Source organism: Pelophylax lessonae (assembly GCF_965119305.1).
Source record: "Pelophylax lessonae genome assembly, chromosome: 13".
NCBI classification, from domain to species: domain Eukaryota; kingdom Metazoa; phylum Chordata; class Amphibia; order Anura; family Ranidae; genus Pelophylax; species Pelophylax lessonae.
In genome coordinates this window covers 19,506,986-19,531,143 of record NC_138780.1, presented here as the reverse complement: position 1 = coordinate 19,531,143, position 24,158 = coordinate 19,506,986, and the positions used below count along the sequence as shown (strand labels likewise).

The window sequence follows — 24,158 nt, the reverse complement described above, 5'->3', positions numbered from 1 at the left end:
TGCTGCCGACTGCGGGGACAAGCCTCTCCACAGCTATATGTAATATCGCAGGACCTTGAGGAGTTTGGTCCCCTCTGCTGCAGCTTGCTGAGACAAGGTGGGGGCAGGGACAAGCCTCTTTCTGCCTGCACAGATTATCGCAGGATCTGGAGGAGGGGTTCTGTCCCGACTGCTGAGACAAGGTGGGGGCAGGGACAAGCCTCTCCACAGCTATATGTAACATCGCAGGACCTTGAGGAGTTTGGTCCCCTCTGCTGCAGCTTGCTGAGACAAGGTGGGGGCAGAGACAAGCCTCTCTCTGCCTGCATAGATTATCACAGGATCTGGAGGAGTTCTTTCCCAACTGCTGAAATAAAGTGGGGGCAGGGACAAGCCTCTCCACAGCGATATGTAATATTGCATGGCCTGGAGGAGTTCGGTCCGCTCTGCTGCCGCTTGCTTAGACAAGGTGGGGGCCGGGACAAGCCTCTCTCTGCCTGCACAGATTATCTCAGGATCTGGAGAAGGAGTTCTGTCCCCACTGCTGAGACAAGGTGGGGGCAGGGACAAGCCTCTCCACAGCTATATGTAATATCGCAGGGCCTGGAGGAGTTTGGTCCTCACTGCTGCCGCTTGCTGAGACAAGGTGGGGGCAGGGACAAGCCTCTCTCTGCCTGCACAGATTATCGCAGGATCTGGAGGAGGAGTTCTGTCCCCACTGCTGAGACAAGGTGGGGGCAGGGACAAGCCTCTCCATAACTCTATGTAATATTGCAGGACCTTGAGGAGTTCGGTCCTCTCTGCTGCCGCTTGCTGAGACAAGGTGGGGGCAGGGACAAGCCTCTCTCTGCCTACACAGATTATCGCAGGATCTGGAGGAGTTCTGTCTCCACTGCTGAGACAAGGGGGGTGCCACAGCTGCCAATTATTTTGACCCCGCCCTTGAACTTTAACACACGTGTGCTCCTACCTGGAAGTAAAGGAAAACATGACCTGGTGGTCCCGCGCTTAGGACTAGTGCTGAGAAGTCCTGCTGCAGCCATGAAGGAAAGAAAGAAATTCTCCCAATGTATTTGCAAAATTTATTTTTTTTATACTGTTATTGTAACAAAAAAAATAAAAATAAAAAAAGCTTATCACACAATGGCTGCCATTTGTTACACTATGTAACCGACATGTGGACAGGTTACCGTCAGGAGAGCCGTCACCCCTCGAAATAAATATTAACAATGCAGACAGCTTTTCCTTGGAAGCAATCTTCAACATTCTTCATCCGATATAAAAGTCTTAAAACAGGGCTGGCATTGAAGTCCAAAGCGAGTGACAGAAGGTTGTCCATGTCCATTAATACCAGAAGGATTTCCTTTGCCTTCTGGGCTCTACAATGCCCATTTTCTCCATGATCTCCTCCTGAAATGTTTTCAGTGATGGGACAAAGGTCTTCTCCAAAGCGTCTTCCACTGAGGTGTCTTTGGGGCCATCTAAACAAAAGCAGAACAAAAAGATGGTAATGGGGAGACATCTTGTGGAGAGTTAGTGGTAGTGCAGCCTCTTGTGGTGCACTGGTAGAATGGCGACCTCTAGTGAAGAGATGGGGGAAGTTCAGGCAAGCAAGAATAAAGCACCAGGGAAAGAAGTAATGGAGTATGCAGATAAGATATTTATCTCTAACACAGAAGCATATAAACAACAATGAATAGAACTAAACTCTCCTGATGTAAAACCAATAATACAGTGCCTTAATAAAGTATTAATTTCTGAAACTTCCCACAATTTTGTCGTGTTATAACCAAAAATCTAAATGTATTTTATTGGAATTTTATGTGATAGACCAGGGGTTTTCAAACTATGGCCCTCCAGTTGCAAAAGTATTTACCCCCCTTGACTTCTTACCTATTTGGTTACATTACACAGCCTTAAGTTCAATGTTTTGTTAGTCTAAATTTTATGTGATGGATCAGAACACAATAGTCTAGAGCAGGGGTCTTCAAACTGTGTACAAAAAAAAAAAATAGATGACAAAAGCCAGTTTTGGAAAAGTCTTTAACTAAAAAATAAAAAAAAGATACTGTCCCCCGATGATCAGTTGCCTGGCCGCCCAAAAAATAGAAAAAAAAAAAAAAGAAAAAAAAGAAAAAAGAAAAAAAAAAAAAAAAGAAAGAAATAAAAGAAAAAAAAAGAAAGAAAAGAAGAAAGAAGAAGCTCCTGCTTCTCCAGAGGAATGAGCGGTTTTGATTTTGACAGCTCTTATATAGTGACCTGACGTCACAAGCCGTCCCACAATGCACTGCTCAGGTGCAGTGAATAAATTACTGATGTCAGTAATGGCCCTCCAGTTGTTCAGGAACTACGATTCCCATCATGCCTAGTCATGTCTGTGAATGTCAGAGTGTTACAATGCCTCATGGGATGAGTAGTTCTGCAACAGCTGGAGGGCCGTATGAGGATCCCTGTGATAGACCAACACAAAGTGTCCCATAATTGTGAAGTGGAAGGAAAATAATAAATGATTTCCAACAATTTTTTTTTTACAAATAAAATTATGGTGTGCATTTATATTCATGGGCCTCACCTTTCCACTGCTCGGGGATGATGCCATCTCGTCTCTGGAACACGGGTCGGGGAATGATCCGGCCAGTTCTCAACGACACTCTCACCCGCTCCCCCTCTTCTGTGAACCTCCATTCTGTCTCAGTGGGTTTCCTGAAGAACATGGTACGGTTAGTAGGAAGCAATGTATTACATCCCAGAAATCACACAATTATGGAGGCTCTATAAGAAGAAAGGAGGTCAGTGAATCTATGACCAGCACAGATGTACAATAGGACAGTCCTGAATAAAATATACACTGATCAGCCATAACTTGATGACCACCTAATACTAAGTAGGTCCTCCTTCTGCCATCAAAATAGCCCTGACCCCTCTAGACATTGACTCTACTAGACCTCTGAAGGTATGCTGTGCTATCTGACACCAAGCTGTCAGAAGCAGATCCTTTAAGTCCTGTAAGTTGGTTGGTGTGGCCTCTATAAGGGCTGCTGTCATTGGCCCTTTATCACATGATCAGCTGTGTTCACAATGGTCACAGAGCACCCAGGGGGCACCGCCAGGGGGGTCCATGGATGTCCACCCAGAACTGGAAAGCCATGCTGTAGCCATCTTTCTGCGAAGGCAGAAACTGGTTAACACGTTGCTCAGGTGGAGCTCCGCCGCTCCCGAGTGCCTAAGGTGGAGCTCCGCCGCTCCCGAGTGCCTAAGGTGGAGCTCCCGAGTGCCTAAGGTGGAGCTCCGCCGCTCCCGCGGGCCTCAGGTGGAGCTCCGCCGCTCCATGGTTGCCTACCCTTGCTTTAAGTTGTCTAAGGATATCTTGGCTCCCAGGCGATGACGTCATGCACAATATGTACCTCAACCTACCTTCTTTTTTACATTTAGCAGCTGCAATAGAATTTCAATAAAGCAATTTATAAAAATCACAGCACCCATGTTATAGGCTCATGCAGACAGGCGTTTTATTCCTGGGTTTGATTTGCATTTGGAACACATGTCAAAAAGTCAACAAAATGCTATGGATTTGCAGATGGCAGGTCAGAGGCTGCGTTGGACCTGCTGCGTTTTGCTTTTCTTTAGATACAGCGTGACCTCTTGAGGTGCATTTGAACTGCACACAAAGCAGAATAAAAATGCAGCCTTTGCTTACCAAATGTAGCTTTTGCCTCTGAATGCATTTGTTTGCATTCAACTAGCAAAACGCAGCATTTGGCAAGAACATCCATCAACACGAGCCTTTGACAACGGGCTATGCACAGTATGGAATGATCCCAGAGGAAACTTACTTGTCTGTGGGATCCACTAGTGACACCTGATTTACCAGCAGAGGGGCCTCACTCGGTACATACGTCCCCTTATAGTCCCCCGACCGGCCGACATAACGGTAGTGCTGAAAAGCAAAAGAATAAAAAAAAATGAATTAAAATTTTCAAGAGTGAATAAACCCTAAAAATTAACCACTTCTGGACCGGAAGGATTTGCCCCCCTTAATGACCAGGCCATATTTTGCGATGCGGCACAGCGTTACTTTAACCACTTAAGCCCCGGAGGATTTGGCTGCTCAAAGACCAGGCCCTATTTTGCGATTCGGCACTGCGTGAATTTACCGGACAATTGCGCGGTCGTGCGACGCTGTACCCAAATTAAATGGACGTCCCTTTTTCCCCACAAACAGAGCTTTCTTTTGGTGGTATTTGATCACCTGTGCGATTTTTATTTTTTGCGCTATTAACAGAAAAAGAGCGACAATTTTGAAAAAATATTTTTCACATTTTTTTTAAATGAAATTCCCCCCAAAAAAATGTAAAAATCAAAATTTTTTAACATTTTAGGCCAATTTGTTTTCTGCTACATATTTTTGGAAAAAAAAATAAATAAATATAAGCGTATTTTGATTGGTTTGCGCAAAATTTATCGCATTTACTAACTACGGAAAAGATGTAATTTTTACTGTTTTTTTTTTTTACTAGTAATGGCGGCGATCTGCGATTTTTAACGGGACTGCGATATTGCGGCGGACAGATCGGACCCCTAACTGACATTTTTGACACTTTTGGGGGGACCAGTGACATTACTACAGTAATCAGTGCTAAAAATATGCACTGCTACTGTAATAGTGACACTGGCTGGGAAGGGGTTAACAGTGTGGGTGATCAAGGGGTTAAATGTGAGCCTAGGGGAGTGATTCTAACTGTGGGAGGGCGGGGCTTGTGAAATGACCATAGAGACCTGTGATCATATATAGAAGGATCACAGGCGCTCTGATCATTCCAGAGAGAAGAACGGTCAGATGTGTTTACAACAGCCGACCCTTCTCTCTCAGCGGGGAGCGATCGCGGGTGTCAGGCGGCAATCAGAGCCTCCTGCCCCGTGCATCAGAGTCCCCGCTGACGAGTGGGGGCGGGAGCACGACGGCGGCGCATGCTCACCCCCTAGCTGCAGGTGCGCGACTGATGTATACCTACATCAGTTTGCGCAGGAGAGCCGCCCTCTGCGGCGGGCTGGCAGGAAGCGGTTAAAACTAATGCAGCCACCACATAGAAGGTCTGGTGAGATGTCATATATTATATTATAATATATATATTAATGATGCTCAGATTTGCCAAACTTCGGGCGGTTCTGGCAAAGTTTTGCTAGTGCTGAAGCATGCCTGCCCCTTCCACACAATCTTTGGTTTCCTATTGCCAAGCAGGGTTGCCTATCACAGTGAAAGATCAATAGGAGTAGGAGACCTCCATCTGACTTGCTGCAGCTTCTAATGCACACTGAGAAGCTCACAGTGTGCAGTGAAATCAGAGTAAGCAGATTCAGCACAGGGGGGGAGCCGGTACAACTGTGCAAGACTTAGGGGGGGAAGGCCGGAGTTCTGCTTTAGGTGTGAGCTTGTATACTGATCTGCTCTCTTGCAGTGCACAAAAATCAAGGACCTCCTACCTCACCGAAGGGGACGACAGTTTTAAATGGCTAACGAATCAGCTTGCATCATATATTAAATTACTTACTGTGTTCAGATTTTCCACCACAACCCAGTTTCGAGCACGAATGACTTGTGTCACCTTCCCCTGCTTCCCGGCGTCCTTGCCTGTAAGGACTTCAACCTTGGATGAAAAGAAACCCAAAATGAAGTACGGCTTCAGACAATGACAATAAAATATCTACCCAAAAATTATACATTTACATTTCAAGGTGTGCGTGTCATATCTTTCAAGATTATTTTTCATATACGGAAATGTACCACTAGAGGGCGCACCTGTCTATACATACAGATAATACACAATCAGTGACTGCTGTGTGAATGCTAGTCAGCGGCCACAGTGAGACACAGTTTATTTAATAATAAAAAAATAGGAATTTTTTATTTTTTTTTTTATTTCATTATTGATAATAATTTACGACCATCACGACCACCAACAGCCAACCACCAGCAAGCAAACCACCACCCACAAACAAGCAAACCACCACCCACCAAACAAGCAAACCACCACCCACCAAACAAGCAAACCACCACCCACCAAACAAGCAAACCACCACCCACCAAACAAGCAAACCACCACCCACCAAACAAGCAAACCACCACCCACCAAACAAGCAAACCACCACCCACCAAACAAGCAAACCACCACCCACCAAACAAGCAAACCACCACCCACCAAACAAGAAAACCACCACCCACAAACAAGCAAACCACCACCATAAACAAGCAAACCACCACCCACAAAACAAACAAACCACCACCCACAAAACAAACAAACCACCACCACAAAACAAACAAACCACCACCCACAAAACAAGCAAACCACCACCCACAAACAAGCAAACCACCACCCACAAACAAGCAAACCACCACCATAAACAAGCAAACACCACCCACAAACAAGCAAACCACCACCATAAACAAGCAAACCACCACCCACAAAACAAACAAACCACCACCCACAAAACAAGCAAACCACCACCCACCAAACAAGCAAACCACCACCCACAAACAAGCAAACCACCACCCACCAAACAAGCAAACCACCACCCACAAACAAGCAAACCACCACCCACAAACAAGCAAACCACCACCATAAACAAGCAAACACCACCCACAAACAAGCAAACCACCACCCACAAACAAACAAACCACCACCCACAAAACAAACAAACCACCACCCACAAAACAAGCAAACCACCACCCACAAAACAAGCAAACCACCACCCACAAAACAAGCAAACCACCACCCACAAACAAGCAAACCACCACCCACAAACAAACAAACCACCACCACAAAAAACAAACAAATCACCACCACAAACAAGCAAACCACAAAAAAACAAACAAACCACCACCCACAAAAAACAAACAAACCACCACCCACAAACAAGCAAACAAACAAACAAACCACCCACAAACTAAACCACCCACAAACAAACAAACCACTACCACAAACAAACAACCACCATCATCCAATACCACCGCCAACCAAACAAAAACAACCAACACCCAACAAACAGATATTTGCAAAATATATACTGCATAAATCAATTTTAGATGCCACCCAGGTGGTTAGTCCTAGTGGGGGCAGCAGCCATACATTGATCACATCCATAGCGTGGAATTATACATTTTAATCACCCAAAACAACCAACACAAACAATACCACCACCACAAACAACCACCATCACACAACAACCAACAAGCAACCAACTACCACCAACAACCAACGCCAACAAACAAGCACTAACCTACAAAAAACAACCACCACAAACAGCCTCAAAACACAAAGAACCACCAACAACCAACCACAAACAATACCACCACCACAAACAACCAACCAACGCCAACAAACAAGCACCAACCAACCAACCACCACCACCAACAGCCACAAAACACAAAGAACCACCAACACGACCACCACGAACAGCCAACACCACCACCAACAACATATAGAACCCCCTGTATGTTCACCTACGATCAGACATTGGGCCATCCACTATCCTTTCAACAACTCGGCCCAAATCACTTCACACCCACTCACCACATCACCTCGGAAGTAATTCCATTCATTCTTGCTGATGGGCTCCACCAATACTCTGGGTCTTCTCTTCCCCGGAGGGTTCCTCTTCTGAGCAGCCAAGGTAGACGGCCGGCTGGTACCAAACCGATACAGATGAGGTAATTTGACCACCTTGGAGGCCATCGCTACGAGCCCCGTCAGACGCATGTCTAGAAATAAACATTGGAAATATTGGAGTACACCTTGCTTATACGGTGTGATATAAAGTCTGACGACTGTTTCAGAGCCATTTCCTGACTCAGCAGCTCAGAAAGAGTGAGCACATCACTAGAACCAGCCATGATCTGCCTACATTGTATAGGCACAGTGATGGTGAACCTTGGCACCCCAGATGTTTTGGAACTACATTTCCCATGATGCTCCTGTACTCTGCAGTGTAGCTGAGCATCATGGGAAATGTAGTTCCAAAACATCTGGAATGCCAAGGTTCACCATTACTGGTCTAGGAGAAGCACAGACACCCAGTAATGACGTCATTGGCTCTAAAATAAAATCTGTAATAAAATGGAAAGATTTTAAATACGATTGTATATCCCACACACTACCGCTCAAAAGTTTGGGGTCACTTAGAAATGTCCTTATTTTTGAAAGAAAAGCGCTGTTTTTTTCCAATGATAACATTAAATGAATCAGAAATACAGTCTAGACATTGGTAATGTGGTAAATGATTATTCTAGCTGGAAACGGCAGATTTTTCATGGAATATCTACATAGGTGTGTACAGAGACCCATTTCCAGCAACCATCACTCCTGTGTTCTAATGGTACATTGTGTTAGCTAATCTAATGTTAACCGGTTGCCGACCGCCGCACGACTATATACGGCGGCGGTCAGCCCCGGCCAGGCAGAGTGACGTATCGGTACGTCACTCGCCTGTCACTGACTTGCGAGCCTATCGCGGGCGGGCGCGCGCCCGCCGCAGCTCGTTCACAGGCAAGTCAGTGCGTGTGACCGGCGGACTCGATGTCCGCCAGTCACACTGCGATCGCTCCTGTGAAGGGAGAAAGACAGAGCAGCTTGTGTAAACAAGCTGCCTGTCAGTTCTCCCTGTGTAAAAGTAAAGATCTGACCGTTCTACTATGTAGAACGGTTGATCTTTGCTTTTACACCAATAGCAATGTCCCTACACAGTAGAAAGCACGCCCCTAGGACACACTTAACCCCTCCCTGTCCAATAAAGTTAACCCCTTCCCTGCCAGTGTCATTTTTGCAGTAACAGTGCATATGTATAGCACTGATTACTGCAGTAATGTCACTGGTAACCCCAAAAGTGTCAAAAATGTCAGTCAAGGGTCCGATCTGTCCGCCGCAATGTCGCAGTACCGAAAAAAAAAAATCGCAGATCGCCGCCATTACACGTTAAAAAAAAAAACACCAAAAATGACAAAAATCTTTCTCTTTGTTAGTAAACGCGATAACTTTTGCGCAAACCAATCAAAATACGCTTTTTGCGATTTTTTTTTTACCAAACATAGGTAGCATAAAACAAATTGGCTGAAAATGTTAAAAAATTTTGATTTTTACTTTTTTTTTTGGGGAATTTCATATAAAAAAATGTGAAAAATATTGTTATTTTTGCAAAATTTACGCTCTTTTTTTGTTTATAGCGCGTGATCAAAAAATCGCACAGGTGATCAAATACCACCAAAAGAAAGCTCTGTTTGTGGGAAAAAAAGGACGTCAAATTCGTTTAGGTACAGCGTCGCACGACCGCGCAATTGTCCGTTAAAGTCACGCAGTAAAAAATCGCAAAAAGACCCCTGGTCCTTTAGCAGCCAAATCCTCCGGGGCTTAAGTGGTTAAAAGGCTGTTTGAGGATTACAAAACCCTTGTACAATAATGTTGGCACAGCTGAAAACTGTTGTGCTGTTTAAAGGAGCTATAAAACTGGCCTTAGGCCCCTTTCACACATGGGAGTCCGTCGACGGACTCGGTTTTTCTCAGCGGGAGATCGATCTGCCGATCCCCCCACTGAGCAGGCGGATGGCAGCTCTGTCTCTGCGCTGTCAGGTCCCCACTGTCCTCTATGGGGGAATCGGACTAGAACGGTCCCCCTGGGGATGCTAGATCCAGAGGATGGCCCCCACCTCCCCCCTGGGGATGCTAGATCCAGAAGATGGCCCCCACCTCCGCCCTGGGGGGATGCAAGATCCAGAGGATGGCCCCCACCTCCCCCCTGGGGATGCAAGATCCAGAGGATGGCCCCCCACCTCCCCCCTGGGGATGCAAGATCCAGAGGATGGCCCCCCACCTCCCCCCTGGGGATGCAAGATCCAGAGGATGGCCCCCCACCTCCCCCCTGGGGATGCAAGATCCAGAGGATGCCCCCCCTGGGGATGCAAGATCCAGAGCATGCCCCCCCCCCACCCCCTGGGGATGCAAGATCCAGAGCATGCCCCCCCCACCCCCTGGGGATGCAAGATCCAGAGGATGCCCCCCGGGATGCAAGATCCAGAGGATGCCCCCCGGGATGCAAGATCCAGAGGATGCCCCCCCCCCACCCCCTGGGGATGCAAGATCCAGAGGATGCCCCCCCCTGGGGATGCAAGATCCAGAAGATGCCCCCCCCACCCCCTGGGGATGCAAGATCCAGAAGATGCCCCCCCCCAGGGATGCAAGATCCAGAAGATGCCCCCCCCACCCCCTGGGGATGCAAGATCCAGAAGATGCCCCCCCCCACCCCCGGGGATGCAAGATCCAGAAGATGCCCCCCCCCCCACCCCCTGGGGATGCAAGATCCAGAAGATGCCCCCCCCCCCCACCCCCTGGGAATGCAAGATCCAGAAGATGCCCCCCCCCTGGGAATGCAAGATCCAGAAGATGCCCCCCCCCCCCTGGGGATGCAAGATCCAGAAGATGCCCCCCCCCCTGGGGATGCAAGATCCAGAAGATGCCCCCCCCCTGGGGATGCAAGATCCAGAAGATGCCCCCCCCTGGGGATGCAAGATCCAGAAGATGCCCCCCCCCTGGGGATGCAAGATCCAGAAGATGCCCCCCCCCTGGGGATGCAAGATCCAGAAGATGCCCCCCCCCCCCCCCGAGGATGCAAGATCCAGAAGATGCCCCCCCCCCCCCCCCCCGAGGATGCAAGATCCAGAAGATGCCCCCCCCCCTGGGGATGCAAGATCCAGAAGATGCCCCCCCCCCTGGGGATGCAAGATCCAGAAGATGCCCCCCCCACCCCCTGGGGATGCAAGATCCAGAAGAAGGGGGCCCCCTGGAAAAGCCAGATCCACAGGAGGGGCCCCCAAAAAGAAGGATTCAGAAGAATGAGAAGGGGTTCCTAGGAGGCATGATCCAGGTGTCAATCTGCAGCCCCCCTCCCTGCACACAGCGCCCTCCATCATCTGCAGAACACAGCGATCACACACTCACCTCCATACAGCAATGACACCTCCCCTCCTCCCCACAGGAAGCCGGAGTAACGTCACTTCCGCCCTCCCTCGCACGTCCTATCACTGAGCACGCAGCCTGTCCACTGCATCCTGGGAATTGTAGTTTGCGTGTTTTCTTTTTTACTCTAACAAGCTTTATTGAACATTCTCGGTGTGAACAACCAAACACTGATATCATTAGCAGTACATTTGGTCTCCTCTCGGGGGGGGAAGATGTAACGTGACGTATTCCCGCGATAATACGCAGCGGTCAGGATGATTAGCAGTTGGTCGGGGACACCGGAAGTCTCCCCACTAAAGGAGTGTTATGGTGTCTGTGTGTCACATCAATAAATTACTTCATCACAGTGTGCTGTCCTTACTTACTATTATTGTAACTGTTTATTTTTATGAATGCGTAACACATTGGGACCCCTTTCTTATTAATTCGAGGGAGGGGCGGTATCTGGGGACCCCCTTGTTGTTAAGGGGGCTTCCAGATCCCTATAAGTCACCCCCAAAACCACCGGACGGGGTTGTGGAGAAGAGGCTCCTCATCAACATGGGGAAAAGGTGCTTTATTGTGGGGGGGGGGTCCCCAGGGTCCCCCCACCTCATATAGAGGACATGTGACCACATGGTATGGTTCAAGAGGGTGAGCACATGTTCCCCTCCCCCTTTCCGGGCCCGCAGTTTGCTCCGATTAAACGTCTAGTATAGCTTTTGAGGAGGGGACCCCACAGGTTTGGTTTTTTTTTTAAGTAATTGGGGTTCCTCTTAAAAGCCTTGCCAGATCTGAAGGGTCTGGTATACCTTTAAGGGAACGGGACCCCTTAAAAAGTCATAGCAAACCTAAAGGGCATGGTTTGGCTTTTGGAGAGGGACCCTCTGCCCTATAGCAGTGGTCCTCAGCCCTGGCCTACAGGGCACACTAACAGGCCAGATTTGCAAGATAACTGAAATACATCCCAGGTGATCTCATTTGCTGCTCAGTGATTGCAGTACTCTAGTCTGCATCTCCCCAAGGTAATACCTAAAATCTGGCCTGTTAGTGGGCCCTGAGGACCGGAGTTGAGGACCACTGACCTAAAGGACCAAGTGTCATACCTCTCAATAGTCCCAGATTCAGCCGGTCTGTCCTGAGATGTTAACTGGCTCCCAGAATTCCAGGCTAAATCCCAGAGCCTAAAGCCCCGTACACACGCAACGATTATCGGCCAACCGATCGTCCGTCTTTTGTCCAGAGATGTGTTTTGTTGGTTGGAATGTGCCTAGACTGCACACGAATTTTCTCGCCCGACAAAATTCTACTTAAGAAGTGATGTCATGTGTTGGGTTGCTTTCTTTGTGTTCTTTCTTCTCTGAGCATGCCCAGACTTGCTCATCAGATTTTTCCCTGTCGAAATCTGTACTGACTGACCGAAAATCGGACGTTATGTTGACGGCCAACAAAAATTTTATAGCCTGCACACCAGATTTTTTTTTCGGCCGAAAAGTCAGTCGGTTGTCGGAAGCATCATACTAACAAGCCGAAAATCGACAGATCGGTCGTCGGATGAACATTCCCTGCCAATTTTCGATGCGTGTGTACGAGGCTTTAGCTACACTAATTTGTTTCTCCTGGCTGGTGCAGGCACCTCCCCATATTGATTTGGTTGCTCCTCCTCACATCTCTTGGTTGGTCGGGGCACCTCTCTGCCTTTCATGGTTGACCAGGGGACATCCCCACATCTCTTGGTTGGCCAGGGCACCTCTCTGCAATCTCTTGGTTGGCCGGGGCACTTCCTCACATCTCTTGATTGGCCATGGCACTTCCCTACATCTCTTGGTTGGCCATGGCACTTCCCTACATCTCTTGGTTGGCCGGGGCACCTCTCCGCATTTCTTGGTTGACCAGGGCACTTCCCCACATCTCTTGGTTGGCCGGGGCACCTCTCCGCATTTCTTGGTTGACCAGGGCACTTCCCTACATCTCTTAGTTGGCCGGGGCACCTCTCCGCATTTCTTGGTTGACCAGGGCACTTCCCCACATCTCTTGATTGGCTGGGGCACCTCTCTGCATCTCTTGGTTGACCAGGGCACTTCCCTACATCTCTTGGTTGGCCATGGCACTTCCCTAGATCTCTTGGTTGGCCGGGGCACCTCTCCGCATTTCTTGGTTGACCAGGGCACTTCCCTACATCTCTTGGTTGGCCATGGCACTTCCCCACAACTCTTGGTTGGCCAGGGCACCTCTCTGCATTTCTTGGTTGACCAGGGCACTTCCCCACATCTCTTGGTTGGCCGGGGCACCTCTCTGCATCTCTTGGTTGACCAGGACACTTCCCTACATCTCTTGGTTGGCCAGGGCACTTCCCTACATCTCTTGGTTGGCCGGGCACCTCTCTGCATCTCTTAGTTCACCAGGGCACTTCCTCACATCTCTTGGTTGGCTAGGGCAGTGGTCCTCAACTCCGGTCCTCAGGGCCCACTAACAGGCCAGATTTTAAGTATTACCTTGGGGAGATGCAGACTAGAGTACTGCAATCACTGAGCAGCAAATTATATCACCTGGGATGGATTTCAGTTATCTTGCAAACCTGGCCTGTTAGTGGACCCTGAGGACCAGGGTTGAGGACCACTAGGCTAGGGCACCTCTCTGCATCTCTTAGTTCACCAGGGCACTTCCCCACAACTCTTGGTTGACCAAGGCACCTCTCTGCATTTCTTAGTTGACCAGGGCACTTACCCACTTCTCTTGGTTGGTCGGGGCACCTCTCTGCATCTCTTGGTTGACCAGGGCACTTCCCCCACATCTCTTGGTTGGCCAGGGCACCTCTCTGCATCTCTTGGTAGACCAGGGCACTTCCCCAATTCTCTTGGTTGGCCGGGCACCTCTCTGCATCTCTTGGTTGACCAGGGCACTTCCCCACAACTCTTGGTTGACCGGGGCACCTCTCTGCATTTCTATGTTGACCAGGGCACTTCCCCACTTCTCTTGGTTGGCCGGGGCACCTCTCTGCATCTCTTGGTTGACCAGGGCACTTCCCTACATCTCTTGGTTGGCCAGGACACTTCCCTACATCTCTTGGTTGACCGGGGCACTTCCCCACAACTCTTGGTTGGCCGGGGCACCTCTCTGCATCTCTTAGTTCACCAGGGCACTTCCCCACAACTCTTGGTTGACCAAGGCACCTCTCTGCATTTCTTAGTTGACCAGGGCACTTACCCACTTCTCTTGGTTGGTCGGGGCACCTCTCTGCATCTCTTGGTTGACCAGGGCACTTCCCCCACATCTCTTGGTTGGCCGGGGCACCTCTCTGCATCTCTTGGTAGACCAGGGCACTTCCCCAATTCTCTTGGTTGGCCGGGGCACCTCTCTGCATCTCTTGGTTGACCAGGGCACTTCCCCACAACTCTTGGTTGACCGGGGCACCTCTCTGCATTTCTATGTTGACCAGGGCACTTCCCCACTTCTCTTGGTTGGCCGGGGCACCTCTCTGCATCTCTTGGTTGACCAGGGCACTTCCCTACATCTCTTGGTTGGCCAGGACACTTCCCTACATCTCTTGGTTGACCGGGGCACTTCCCCACAACTCTTGGTTGGCCGGGGCACCTCTCTGCATCTCTTAGTTCACCAGGGCACTTCCCCACAACTCTTGGTTGACCAAGGCACCTCTCTGCATTTCTTAGTTGACCAGGGCACTTACCCACTTCTCTTGGTTGGTCGGGGCACCTCTCTGCATCTCTTGGTTGACCAGGGCACTTCCCCCACATCTCTTGGTTGGCCGGGGCACCTCTCTGCATCTCTTGGTAGACCAGGGCACTTCCCCAATTCTCTTGGTTGGCCGGGGCACCTCTCTGCATCTCTTGGTTGACCAGGGCACTTCCCCACAACTCTTGGTTGACCGGGGCACCTCTCTGCATTTCTATGTTGACCAGGGCACTTCCCCACTTCTCTTGGTTGGCCGGGGCACCTCTCTGCATCTCTTGGTTGACCAGGGCACTTCCCTACATCTCTTGGTTGGCCAGGACACTTCCCTACATCTCTTGGTTGACCGGGGCACTTCCCCACAACTCTTGGTTGGCCGGGGCACCTCTCTGCATCTTAGTTCACCCGGGCACTTCCTCACATCTCTTGGTTGGCCGCGGCACCTCTCCGCATTTCTTGGTTGACCAGGACACTTCCCCACATCTCTTGGTTGGCTGGGGCACTTCCCTACATCTCTTGGTTAACCGGAGCACTTCCCCACAACTCTTGGTTGGCCAGGGCACCTCTCTGCATTTCTTGGTTGACCAGGGCACTTCCCCACATCTCTTGGTTGGCCGGGGCACCTCTCTGCATCTCTTAGTTGACCACGGCACTTCCCCCACATCTCTTGGTTGGCCGCGGCACCTCTCTGCATTTCTTGGTTGGCTGGGGCACCTCTCTGCATCTCTTAGTTCACCAGGGCACTTACTCACATCTCTTGGTTGGCCGGGGCACCTCTCTGCATTTCTTGGTTGGCCACAGCACTTCCCTTTCCCATGGTTATCGGGGCACCTCTCTGCATCTCTCTAGTTGACCAGGGCACTTCCCCAAATCTCTTGGTTGGCCCGGGGCACCTCTCTGCATTTCTTGGTTGGCCACGGCACTTCCCTACATCTCTTGGTTGGCCAGGACACTTCCCTACATCTCTTGGTTGACCGGGGCACTTCCCCACAACTCTTGGTTGGCCGGGGCACCTCTCTGCATCTCTTAGTTCACCAGGGCACTTCCCCACAACTCTTGGTTGACCAAGGCACCTCTCTGCATTTCTTAGTTGACCAGGGCACTTACCCACTTCTCTTGGTTGGTCGGGGCACCTCTCTGCATCTCTTGGTTGACCAGGGCACTTCCCCCACATCTCTTGGTTGGCCGGGGCACCTCTCTGCATCTCTTGGTAGACCAGGGCACTTCCCCAATTCTCTTGGTTGGCCGGGGCACCTCTCTGCATCTCTTGGTTGACCAGGGCACTTCCCCACAACTCTTGGTTGACCGGGGCACCTCTCTGCATTTCTATGTTGACCAGGGCACTTCCCCACTTCTCTTGGTTGGCCGGGGCACCTCTCTGCATCTCTTGGTTGACCAGGGCACTTCCCTACATCTCTTGGTTGGCCAGGACACTTCCCTACATCTCTTGGTTGACCGGGGCACTTCCCCACAACTCTTGGTTGGCCGGGGCACCTCTCTGCATTTCTTGGTTGACCAGGGCACTTCCCCACATCTCTCGGTTGGCTGGGGCACCTCTCTGCATCTTAGTTCACCCGGGCACTTCCTCACATCTCTTGGTTGGCCGCGGCACCTCTCCGCATTTCTTGGTTGACCAGGACACTTCCCCACATCTCTTGGTTGGCTGGGGCACTTCCCTACATCTCTTGGTTAACCGGAGCACTTCCCCACAACTCTTGGTTGGCCAGGGCACCTCTCTGCATTTCTTGGTTGACCAGGGCACTTCCCCACATCTCTTGGTTGGCCGGGGCACCTCTCTGCATCTCTTAGTTGACCACGGCACTTCCCCCACATCTCTTGGTTGGCCGCTGCACCTCTCTGCATTTCTTGGTTGGCTGGGGCACCTCTCTGCATCTCTTAGTTCACCAGGGCACTTACTCACATCTCTTGGTTGGCCGGGGCACCTCTCTGCATTTCTTGGTTGGCCACAGCACTTCCCCCTTTCCCATGGTTATCGGGGCACCTCTCTGCATCTCTCTAGTTGACCAGGGCACTTCCCCAAATCTCTTGGTTGGCCCGGGGCACCTCTCTGCATTTCTTGGTTGGCCACGGCACTTCCCCAGCATCTCTTGGTTGACAGGGCACTTCCCCAGCATCTCTTGCTTGGCCGGGAACCTCCGCACATCTCTTTTTTGGCAAGGACGCCTCCTCACATCTCTTGGTTGTGTAGCACTGCCCCCGTAGGGACTGCTGGATATTAATTCTGCGGGCTCCCCTGGTTACCAACACACGGTTATAAATAAGCACAGTTCCTACATTCCTCTTGGTAAGAATAAACAGTCCAGGGGTATTAAGGTTTTTGTTGTTTATTTTGTAGATTGGGATAGGAGAAGGGAACAGTGGGATACTCCAATTTAACTATTCACAATATCTGAGGATTTCTATCTTCACAACTCCACTTGTAGATATGGAAAAGCCAGGCTGTTAATTAATCCTGCAGCTTTAGATGAATAAGGTTAAGTCTCTTGCTTTCTTTATCCTCTCTCACAAGACAACTTAATGAACAATATTTTATCTTCAGGATACTCTCCCTAGCATCCTCTTTCTGCTGACACCTGTCCACTGAGTATCATATGAGCAGGGGTGGCCTCCCCTCAAGTCAGGCCCCTTGACACGAGTCCCGTACTCACAATACTGCAGAAACAGGATCTCCAGTGTCTCCCCTCTCAAGTCAGCTTCCCTGAACCTCTGGGTTCAGCTCCTGTCGACCACTTCTCCAGTCTTCAGAATGACCTCCTGAGACCGCATGGCACCTCTACAGAGGAGGAGGCAGCCGCCCTCCCTCCGGTACTCCGCTCTCCAACGAAAGACTTCAGAGCACATGTGCTTTTATATAGTATCCCAGCATGCACCAAGGCAACCTACCCTCTGCCAATCATCAGGACTGTATCAAAAGCCTATGCACCCATTCATCAGGTTTCCTCCCACTGTCCAACATGCCTCCCTATTGTACCAGCGTGAAACACTCTCTAGCCTGAATGAATTGCATACTGAGCACAATGAGCAAACCTCACTAACAGATCCTGCTCTCTGGTAGGCAGAGAACAATATAGATTTACCTGCAGCCCCTCTGGTAAGCAGACAGAGCTCAAAACTATACTCTCTCACTAGCACCTACCTAGGAGGGTGCTACAGTTGGCTAGGACACCTCTCTGCATTTCTGGGTTGACCAGGGCACTTCCCCACATCTCTTGATTGGCCGGACCTAAAGGACTAGGTATCATACCTCCCCCAATCATCCCAGATTCAGCCAGACTGTCCCGACTCCTGGGATTTTAACTAAATCCCAGCACTACACAAATCAAGGCTAAATCCCAGAGCCCTAGCTACACTATATTGTTTCTCCTGGCTCATGCAGAGTTCCCTCCATATTGCTTGGTTGGCTTTGGCACCTCTCTGCATCTCTTGGTTGGTCGGGTCACTTCCCAGACTCTTGTTGACCGGGGCACGTCCTCGCATTTCTTGGTTGGCCAGGGCACCTCTCTCAGATGGCAAACTACCGAAAAATGTCCGCTGTGCATGAAGCACACAGGCTACAAGCAAAGGGCTGCCCCACATGGCTCCAAGGAGGGATCCCTAGGCCTCAGAAATGGCACAGACGGGAAGAGAGCACCCAACCAGGTACAGTCCCCCCCCCCCCCAGCCAATCGCCCAGCCGCCGGCAGCGCACCCCCCTGCCTCCACCCTAGGCGGTGGACGAGGCCACCCCTCAGCCCCAGCAGAGGGGGTGGGATGGCCCACAGGGACCACCAGACTGATGAGGGGAGTGCCTAACAGGAAGGAGGGGAACCCAGGAATCCAGCTGTCCCATGGAGGGGCCCACATCCACCCCAAAACCCTCCAGGGGGGACAGTTACTTACCATACCAGGAACCAGGCAGGCACCGCTCCAGACAAAATGTCCTCTCCATCAAAATGGGGGGGCTGTCAGCCAGGCGGAATGATGCGACTCAGGCCAAGACACGGTTGTATGCGACTTCGCGAGACATTTAGCTCGCAGGCCGCTAGGCCCCCCGACTGCACAGCGGGATCAATCAGCAGGTGGGCCCTGGGAGGTACAGACTGAGACCATCCCCCACACGATTGTTCGTCCGCCGGCGCACCCCGACCCCCATTCGGCCTGGAAATGCAGGCTTAGCCCCAGGGAGTTAGGCCCAACAGCCCCCACCATGGGGGGCAGGTAACAGAGGGGGTGCGTGACAGGACAGAGGGGAACCCAGGATTGTGAGAGTCCGGCCGTCCCAGGGAGGGGCCCGCGTTCAACACCAAAATCCGCCAGGGGAAGGGAGCATTTACTCACCATACCAGGAACACAGGCGGGCGCCATCAACCGACAGGACCCCTCTCCGCCAAACTGACATCCTATGCAGGAAGAGAGGGTGTACCCTGTGGGACTGCCCATAGGCGTAGCTAGAACTTTTTTTTTTTCTGTCTAGTGTCCTACTCCTGTAGGGGGCAGTATAACCTACTGATAATGCATCAGGAACTGCGTCTGTCAATGAATGATAGAGAAATGTTTTCGATTGCTGAACAAAGAATCAAGCCTTTTTTTTTTTTAATAATAATCTGTTTATTTGTCCAAAAGAACTTCAGTCTACAGTTTTCAGAACTATACCAAAAGCTAAAATTTCAACAACTGCTCTCATCACAGCCGCAAGAATGAAAGAAAAGGAAAAAAAAAAAAAAGCCTGTATTTTTCTGCATATGTTACAAATTTAAGGATTACATCACATAGCAAGAAAAGACGATGAGCAGAAAGACAAAGAACCAGGCAAAGCAGAGAGGGAAAAAAAATTATATAAAACTACCTAGAAAATAACTAAAAACTCTTCCAGATAGATCATAGCAGATGTATATTTTTTTTTTTTTATACCTCTTTTTATTTTATTAAAAACATTAGCTACAAAATTATATTTAAATTCACTCGATGTACAACTGTAATGATACCATTTTGGGCAGAAACCGGTTTAAGATGCAACCATTGAAGAAAAAAAAAAAAAAAAAAAGGGGGGGGGGGGATTTGCGGTAACAAGGGATTAGAACCCGAGAGGGAAATGAGCACAGACAGGCCAAGAACAGTGAAGGATTATGGGCCAGAACCGGAAACGTAGGTGGAATCGCCTTCTTTTCTCAAAAGGATCAAGGGAAGAAGTTTAGATCACAGCGGAGTACTGACGGTCACTGGGACAAGTGGGGGGGGGGATTCCCCCAAACCGCAATAAAGAACTGACATGGGACCGACCCCTGATTAGCGACTGTTTTATAAAAGTTGATAGAACAGTGTGCAAGTCACTACCTTGACTGGACAAAAAAAAAAGTGTGCCACTGATAAATATGGAAATAAACGAGAGCGCAACAAATCTAATGAAAGTCTTTACTGCATATGACGAAAGCTCAAAAGGGCAACACATTTCGGGGGCTGAAACTCCCTTCATCAGAGCCTCAATGCCTGGTAGTAAATGAGTAATACTGGACAACAAAATTGCATGAGAGAATACGAGGTGTGGTACTTGGGGTGACTACTTGGTGACCCGAATTAGCGCAACACATGGCCTTTATTTTGGAATTTGTTGTTCAGGATTACTCATTTACTGCCTACATTGAAGCCCTGATGAAGGGAGGTTCAGCCTCTGAAATACGTTGGCTTTCCTTTCCTCTTATACTTGCTAAAGAGATCCAATACAAGTCATGTTTGTCATTTTTATTTTTCTACTATGTGTAATAAAGACCTAATACAAGTCTTGTTTGTCTTTTTTATTTTTCTATTATGTGTAATAAAGGCTAACGTGTTTCAGGAGCCAAAACTCCCTTCATCGGGCCTTCAGTGATGGCAGTAAATGAGTAATACTTGAAAACAAATCCCAAAATGAAGGATATGCGTTGTGCTAACGCAGCTCACCGAGCAGTGAAGGTAACACCTAATTTCCTTTCATTACACAATGCGTTGGCCAGCATTATTAATTTACTGCCAACACTAAGGCTCCGTTCACATGTAGGCATTTTGGGGGCGTTTTTCTGCTCTAGGATCAACTCTCAAAGCGCCCAACAAGACAAATCCTATTAATTTCAATGGCCTTTGTTCACATCTGAGCGTTTTGACGTCGTGAGTAAAACACCCAACGCTCAAAAAAGTACATTAGCTTCTTTTTGGGCAGATTACAAGCGTTTTCCATTGGTCTCTATTCAATCTAAAAACGCCTGTAAAACGCCTGAAAAAACGCCCATAAAACGCCTGTAATAGCAACGCCAAGATGTGAACGTAGCCTTAAGCCCTGATGAAGAGTTTCAGCTCCCGAAACACATAGGAAAGGGAAAAAGCCACTTATGTATAATAAAGACTTACCCCCAAGGATACAGCAGTTGACAGGAAGCTACCCCTAAAGTTTGGATTTCAAGCCCTATCCTTGCTAGCTTTGGGTGCAGCACCTTACCAGCAGGTCTAGTGCGCCCCTCTGAGACTAGTTTCACAGGTTAAATGTAAAGTAATACTGAAACTATTATCTTAAAATTGACTCTAAATGGCAGTTTTTGCCCTCTGTGCTTTCCAAGCCCTCCAAAAACGTCAATTAGATGGGAACAGTATGCTGAGGTTTCCAGGCACTTCAAGTGCGGGCAGGTCACTTCCCATGGTATTCAAATAGCTGATGAGTGACAACACTGACTGCCACTTCAATGACAGTGTGCCAGTGTAGTCATCTCTGTAAAACATCCAGACAGTATTTTTGATTGAATAACCAAAGCAGGGAAACTGTGCTATTGTAAATTCCCTTTCAAATGCTTTTACTGGCCAATTTTGCAGCCAAGCTCTGTCCACCTAATCAACATGGGGAAAAGGTGCTTTGCCGGGGGGGGGGGGGGGGGGGGGGTTTCGCGCCATATCTGAAGAGAGTGCTTTAATATACAACAAAAGCCTTTCCCATTGGGCAGGGGGACTGTGGGTAAGGAAGCAGAGTTGACATTTTAGTCCAATCAAAGTCGGTGGGGCCCACAGTGTTTCTTCTTTTTGGCCAACACTAAATAGGTTGCACCCTGATATGCTAGGGGGCAATGCAGGTTAAAAACGTGCATTATAACATGTGATACCAACACACAGCAATGCATTATTGGTGTGTGCTGTGGTGCCATTTAATGTGAATGGCACCCCCATGCATTGTTCAGTAGAGAGCTGAACCATTAGCACAACATACACACTGTATGTTACGTGTTTCTTTTTAAACATCCCCCCCCCCATTTATTTTGGTGCATTGGCAACCCCATTCTAAGGGTGTCTTAGATCAGCCTTTTTCAAAAAGGGTGCCCAAAAATGTATACAAGCTATCAGGTGGCTCCAGCCTGCCTTTTAGTTACACAAAGCCAAAGGTTTTTCTTGTGCACCATTTCAACCATCCAGCATCGATTCCTAACAAGTGATGTCATCAGTGATAAGGGTGTTGATCGCCTGCCCAGCATCCTTGTTTGACCCTCCTCTGCCCCTCTCAGTCAACACTGGGGTCACATTAGCCGAGTGATCGAAAGAAACTGAGGTAGAGGAGAAACCATGGAATACTAGTCAGTACCAGTGAGAATGGGGTGCCTTGAGATTGTCCATAATTTGAAAGGGTGCCTTGGCTGAAAATCGGTTGAGAAACACTGCCTTAGATTATACTTATTATTGCCATCCCCAGTTTCTCATTCTCTGAAGCAAGATGTGCGCTGCCCCAAGAGCCCTCAGCTGTGAAGCAAGCAGCAATCTGGCCCCAAGAGCCCTCCAGCTGTAATGCAAGCAGCGGGCTGGCCCCAAGAGCCCTCCAGCTGTAAAGCAAGCAGCGGGCTGGCCCCAAGAGCCCTCCAGCTGTAAAGCAAGCAGCGGGCTGGCCCCAAGAGCCCTCCAGCTGTAAAGCAAGCAGCGGGCTGGCACCAAGTGCCCTCCAGCTGTAAAGCAAGCAGCGGGCTGGCACCAAGTGCCCTCCAGCTGTAAAGCAAGCAGCGGGCTGGCACCAAGTGCCCTCCAGCTGTAAAGCAAGCAGCGGGCTGGCACCAAGTGCCCTCAGCTGTAAAGCAAGCAGCGGGCTGGCACCAAGTGCCCTCAGCTGTAAAGCAAGCAGCGGGCTGGCACCAAGGGCCCTCAGCTGTAAAGCAAGCAGCGGGCTGGCACCAAGGGCCCTCAGCTGTAAAGCAAGCAGTGGACTTGCCCCAAGAGCCCTCCAGCGGTAAAGCAAGCAGTGGACTTGCCCCAAGAGCCCTCCAGTGGTAAAGCAAGCAGCGGGCTAGCTCCAAGAGCCCTCCAGCTGTAAAGCAAGCAGCCGCCTGGCTCCAAGAGCCCTCCAGCTGTAAAGCAAGCAGCCGCCTGGCTCCAAGAGCCCTCCAGCTGTAAAGCAAGCTGGCTCCAAGAGCCCTCAGCTGTGAAGCAAGCAGCGGGCTGGCTCCAAGAGCCCTCAGCTGTGAAGCAAGCAGCGGGCTGGCTCCAAGAGCCCTCGGCTGTGAAGCAAGCAGCGGGCTGGCTCCAAGAGCCCTCGGCTGTGAAGCAAGCAGCGGGCTGGCTCCAAGAGCCCTCGGCTGTGAAGCAAGCTGGCCCCAAGAGCCCTTAGCTGTGAAGCAAGCAGCGGGTTGGCTCAAAGAGCCTCGAGCTGTGATGCAAGCAGCGGGCTGGCTCTTGGGAGGAGTTATGCAAATATAATGCCCTGATGGGTGGATATCAGACTGGAATAGTGGGCGTTCCTTAGCAGACTGTATTTACATACAGACCGCCCTAGTTAACACCCACATGTGATGCAGAGTCTCCAAAACTGAAGGAACATGACAGACCAGGGACAGTCAAGGCTGTGAAGAAAAGGGCTAGGCTCTTCTGGTCATCACCTGACCAGGAAATTAGACAGGCTCTGACTTGCTGCAGCTTCTAAAACACATTATGAGAAGCTCACTGTGTGCAGTGAAATCAGAGTAGGAGAGAAGCCTGTGTAAGACAAGAATTCATAAGTGTGAATGGGCTTATCTATAAGAGGAACTACAGTGGGAGCAATACATAACTATTCCTAAGTACCAGGCACTGGAAGTTTTAAAAAGTGGTTGGTGGCGCTCCTGTAAACGCCAGAGGGTTCTCTCCTTGAACATATCGTAAAGGAGAAAAGGTGGTGGCATCTTAAAGGGAATTGTATGTCTAGGTTCAATTTTTATTTTTTTCATTTTACATAATAGTACAGCTGCTGCTTTAAGAAAGATTATCCCATAGAGCAGGGGTCTTCAAACTTCGGCCCTCCAGTTGTTCAGGAACTACAATACCCATCACGCCTAGTCATGTCTGTGAATATCAGAGTTTTCCAATGCCTCATGGGATGTGTAGTTCCACAACAGCTGGAGGGCCGTAGTTTGAGGATCCCTGCCATAGAGTGATGCACACGCAAGAACGCAAATCACACTCTTCCACCGCCGTCCGTGCCCATAAGCCAACCATATTAACGACACGTTTTCTGGGAGCAATTTTCAAGTAGGC

General features: G+C 49.6%; 1 protein-coding gene across 1 annotated transcript; it reads right to left on the bottom strand.

The window, feature by feature from the left end:
- Positions 1-1,180: 1,180 nt before the first annotated feature.
- Positions 1,181-11,058, bottom strand: MRPL24 (mitochondrial ribosomal protein L24). Its single transcript, XM_082242727.1, has 6 exons — positions 10,962-11,058; positions 7,548-7,735; positions 5,529-5,624; positions 3,813-3,916; positions 2,552-2,682; positions 1,181-1,460 (listed from the first exon to the last, which is right to left on the bottom strand). Exons 2-6 carry the CDS (start codon positions 7,731-7,733, stop codon positions 1,324-1,326), a joined length of 654 nt encoding a protein of 217 aa, XP_082098853.1. The 5' UTR covers positions 7,734-7,735; positions 10,962-11,058; the 3' UTR covers positions 1,181-1,323.
- Positions 11,059-24,158: the final 13,100 nt, after the last annotated feature.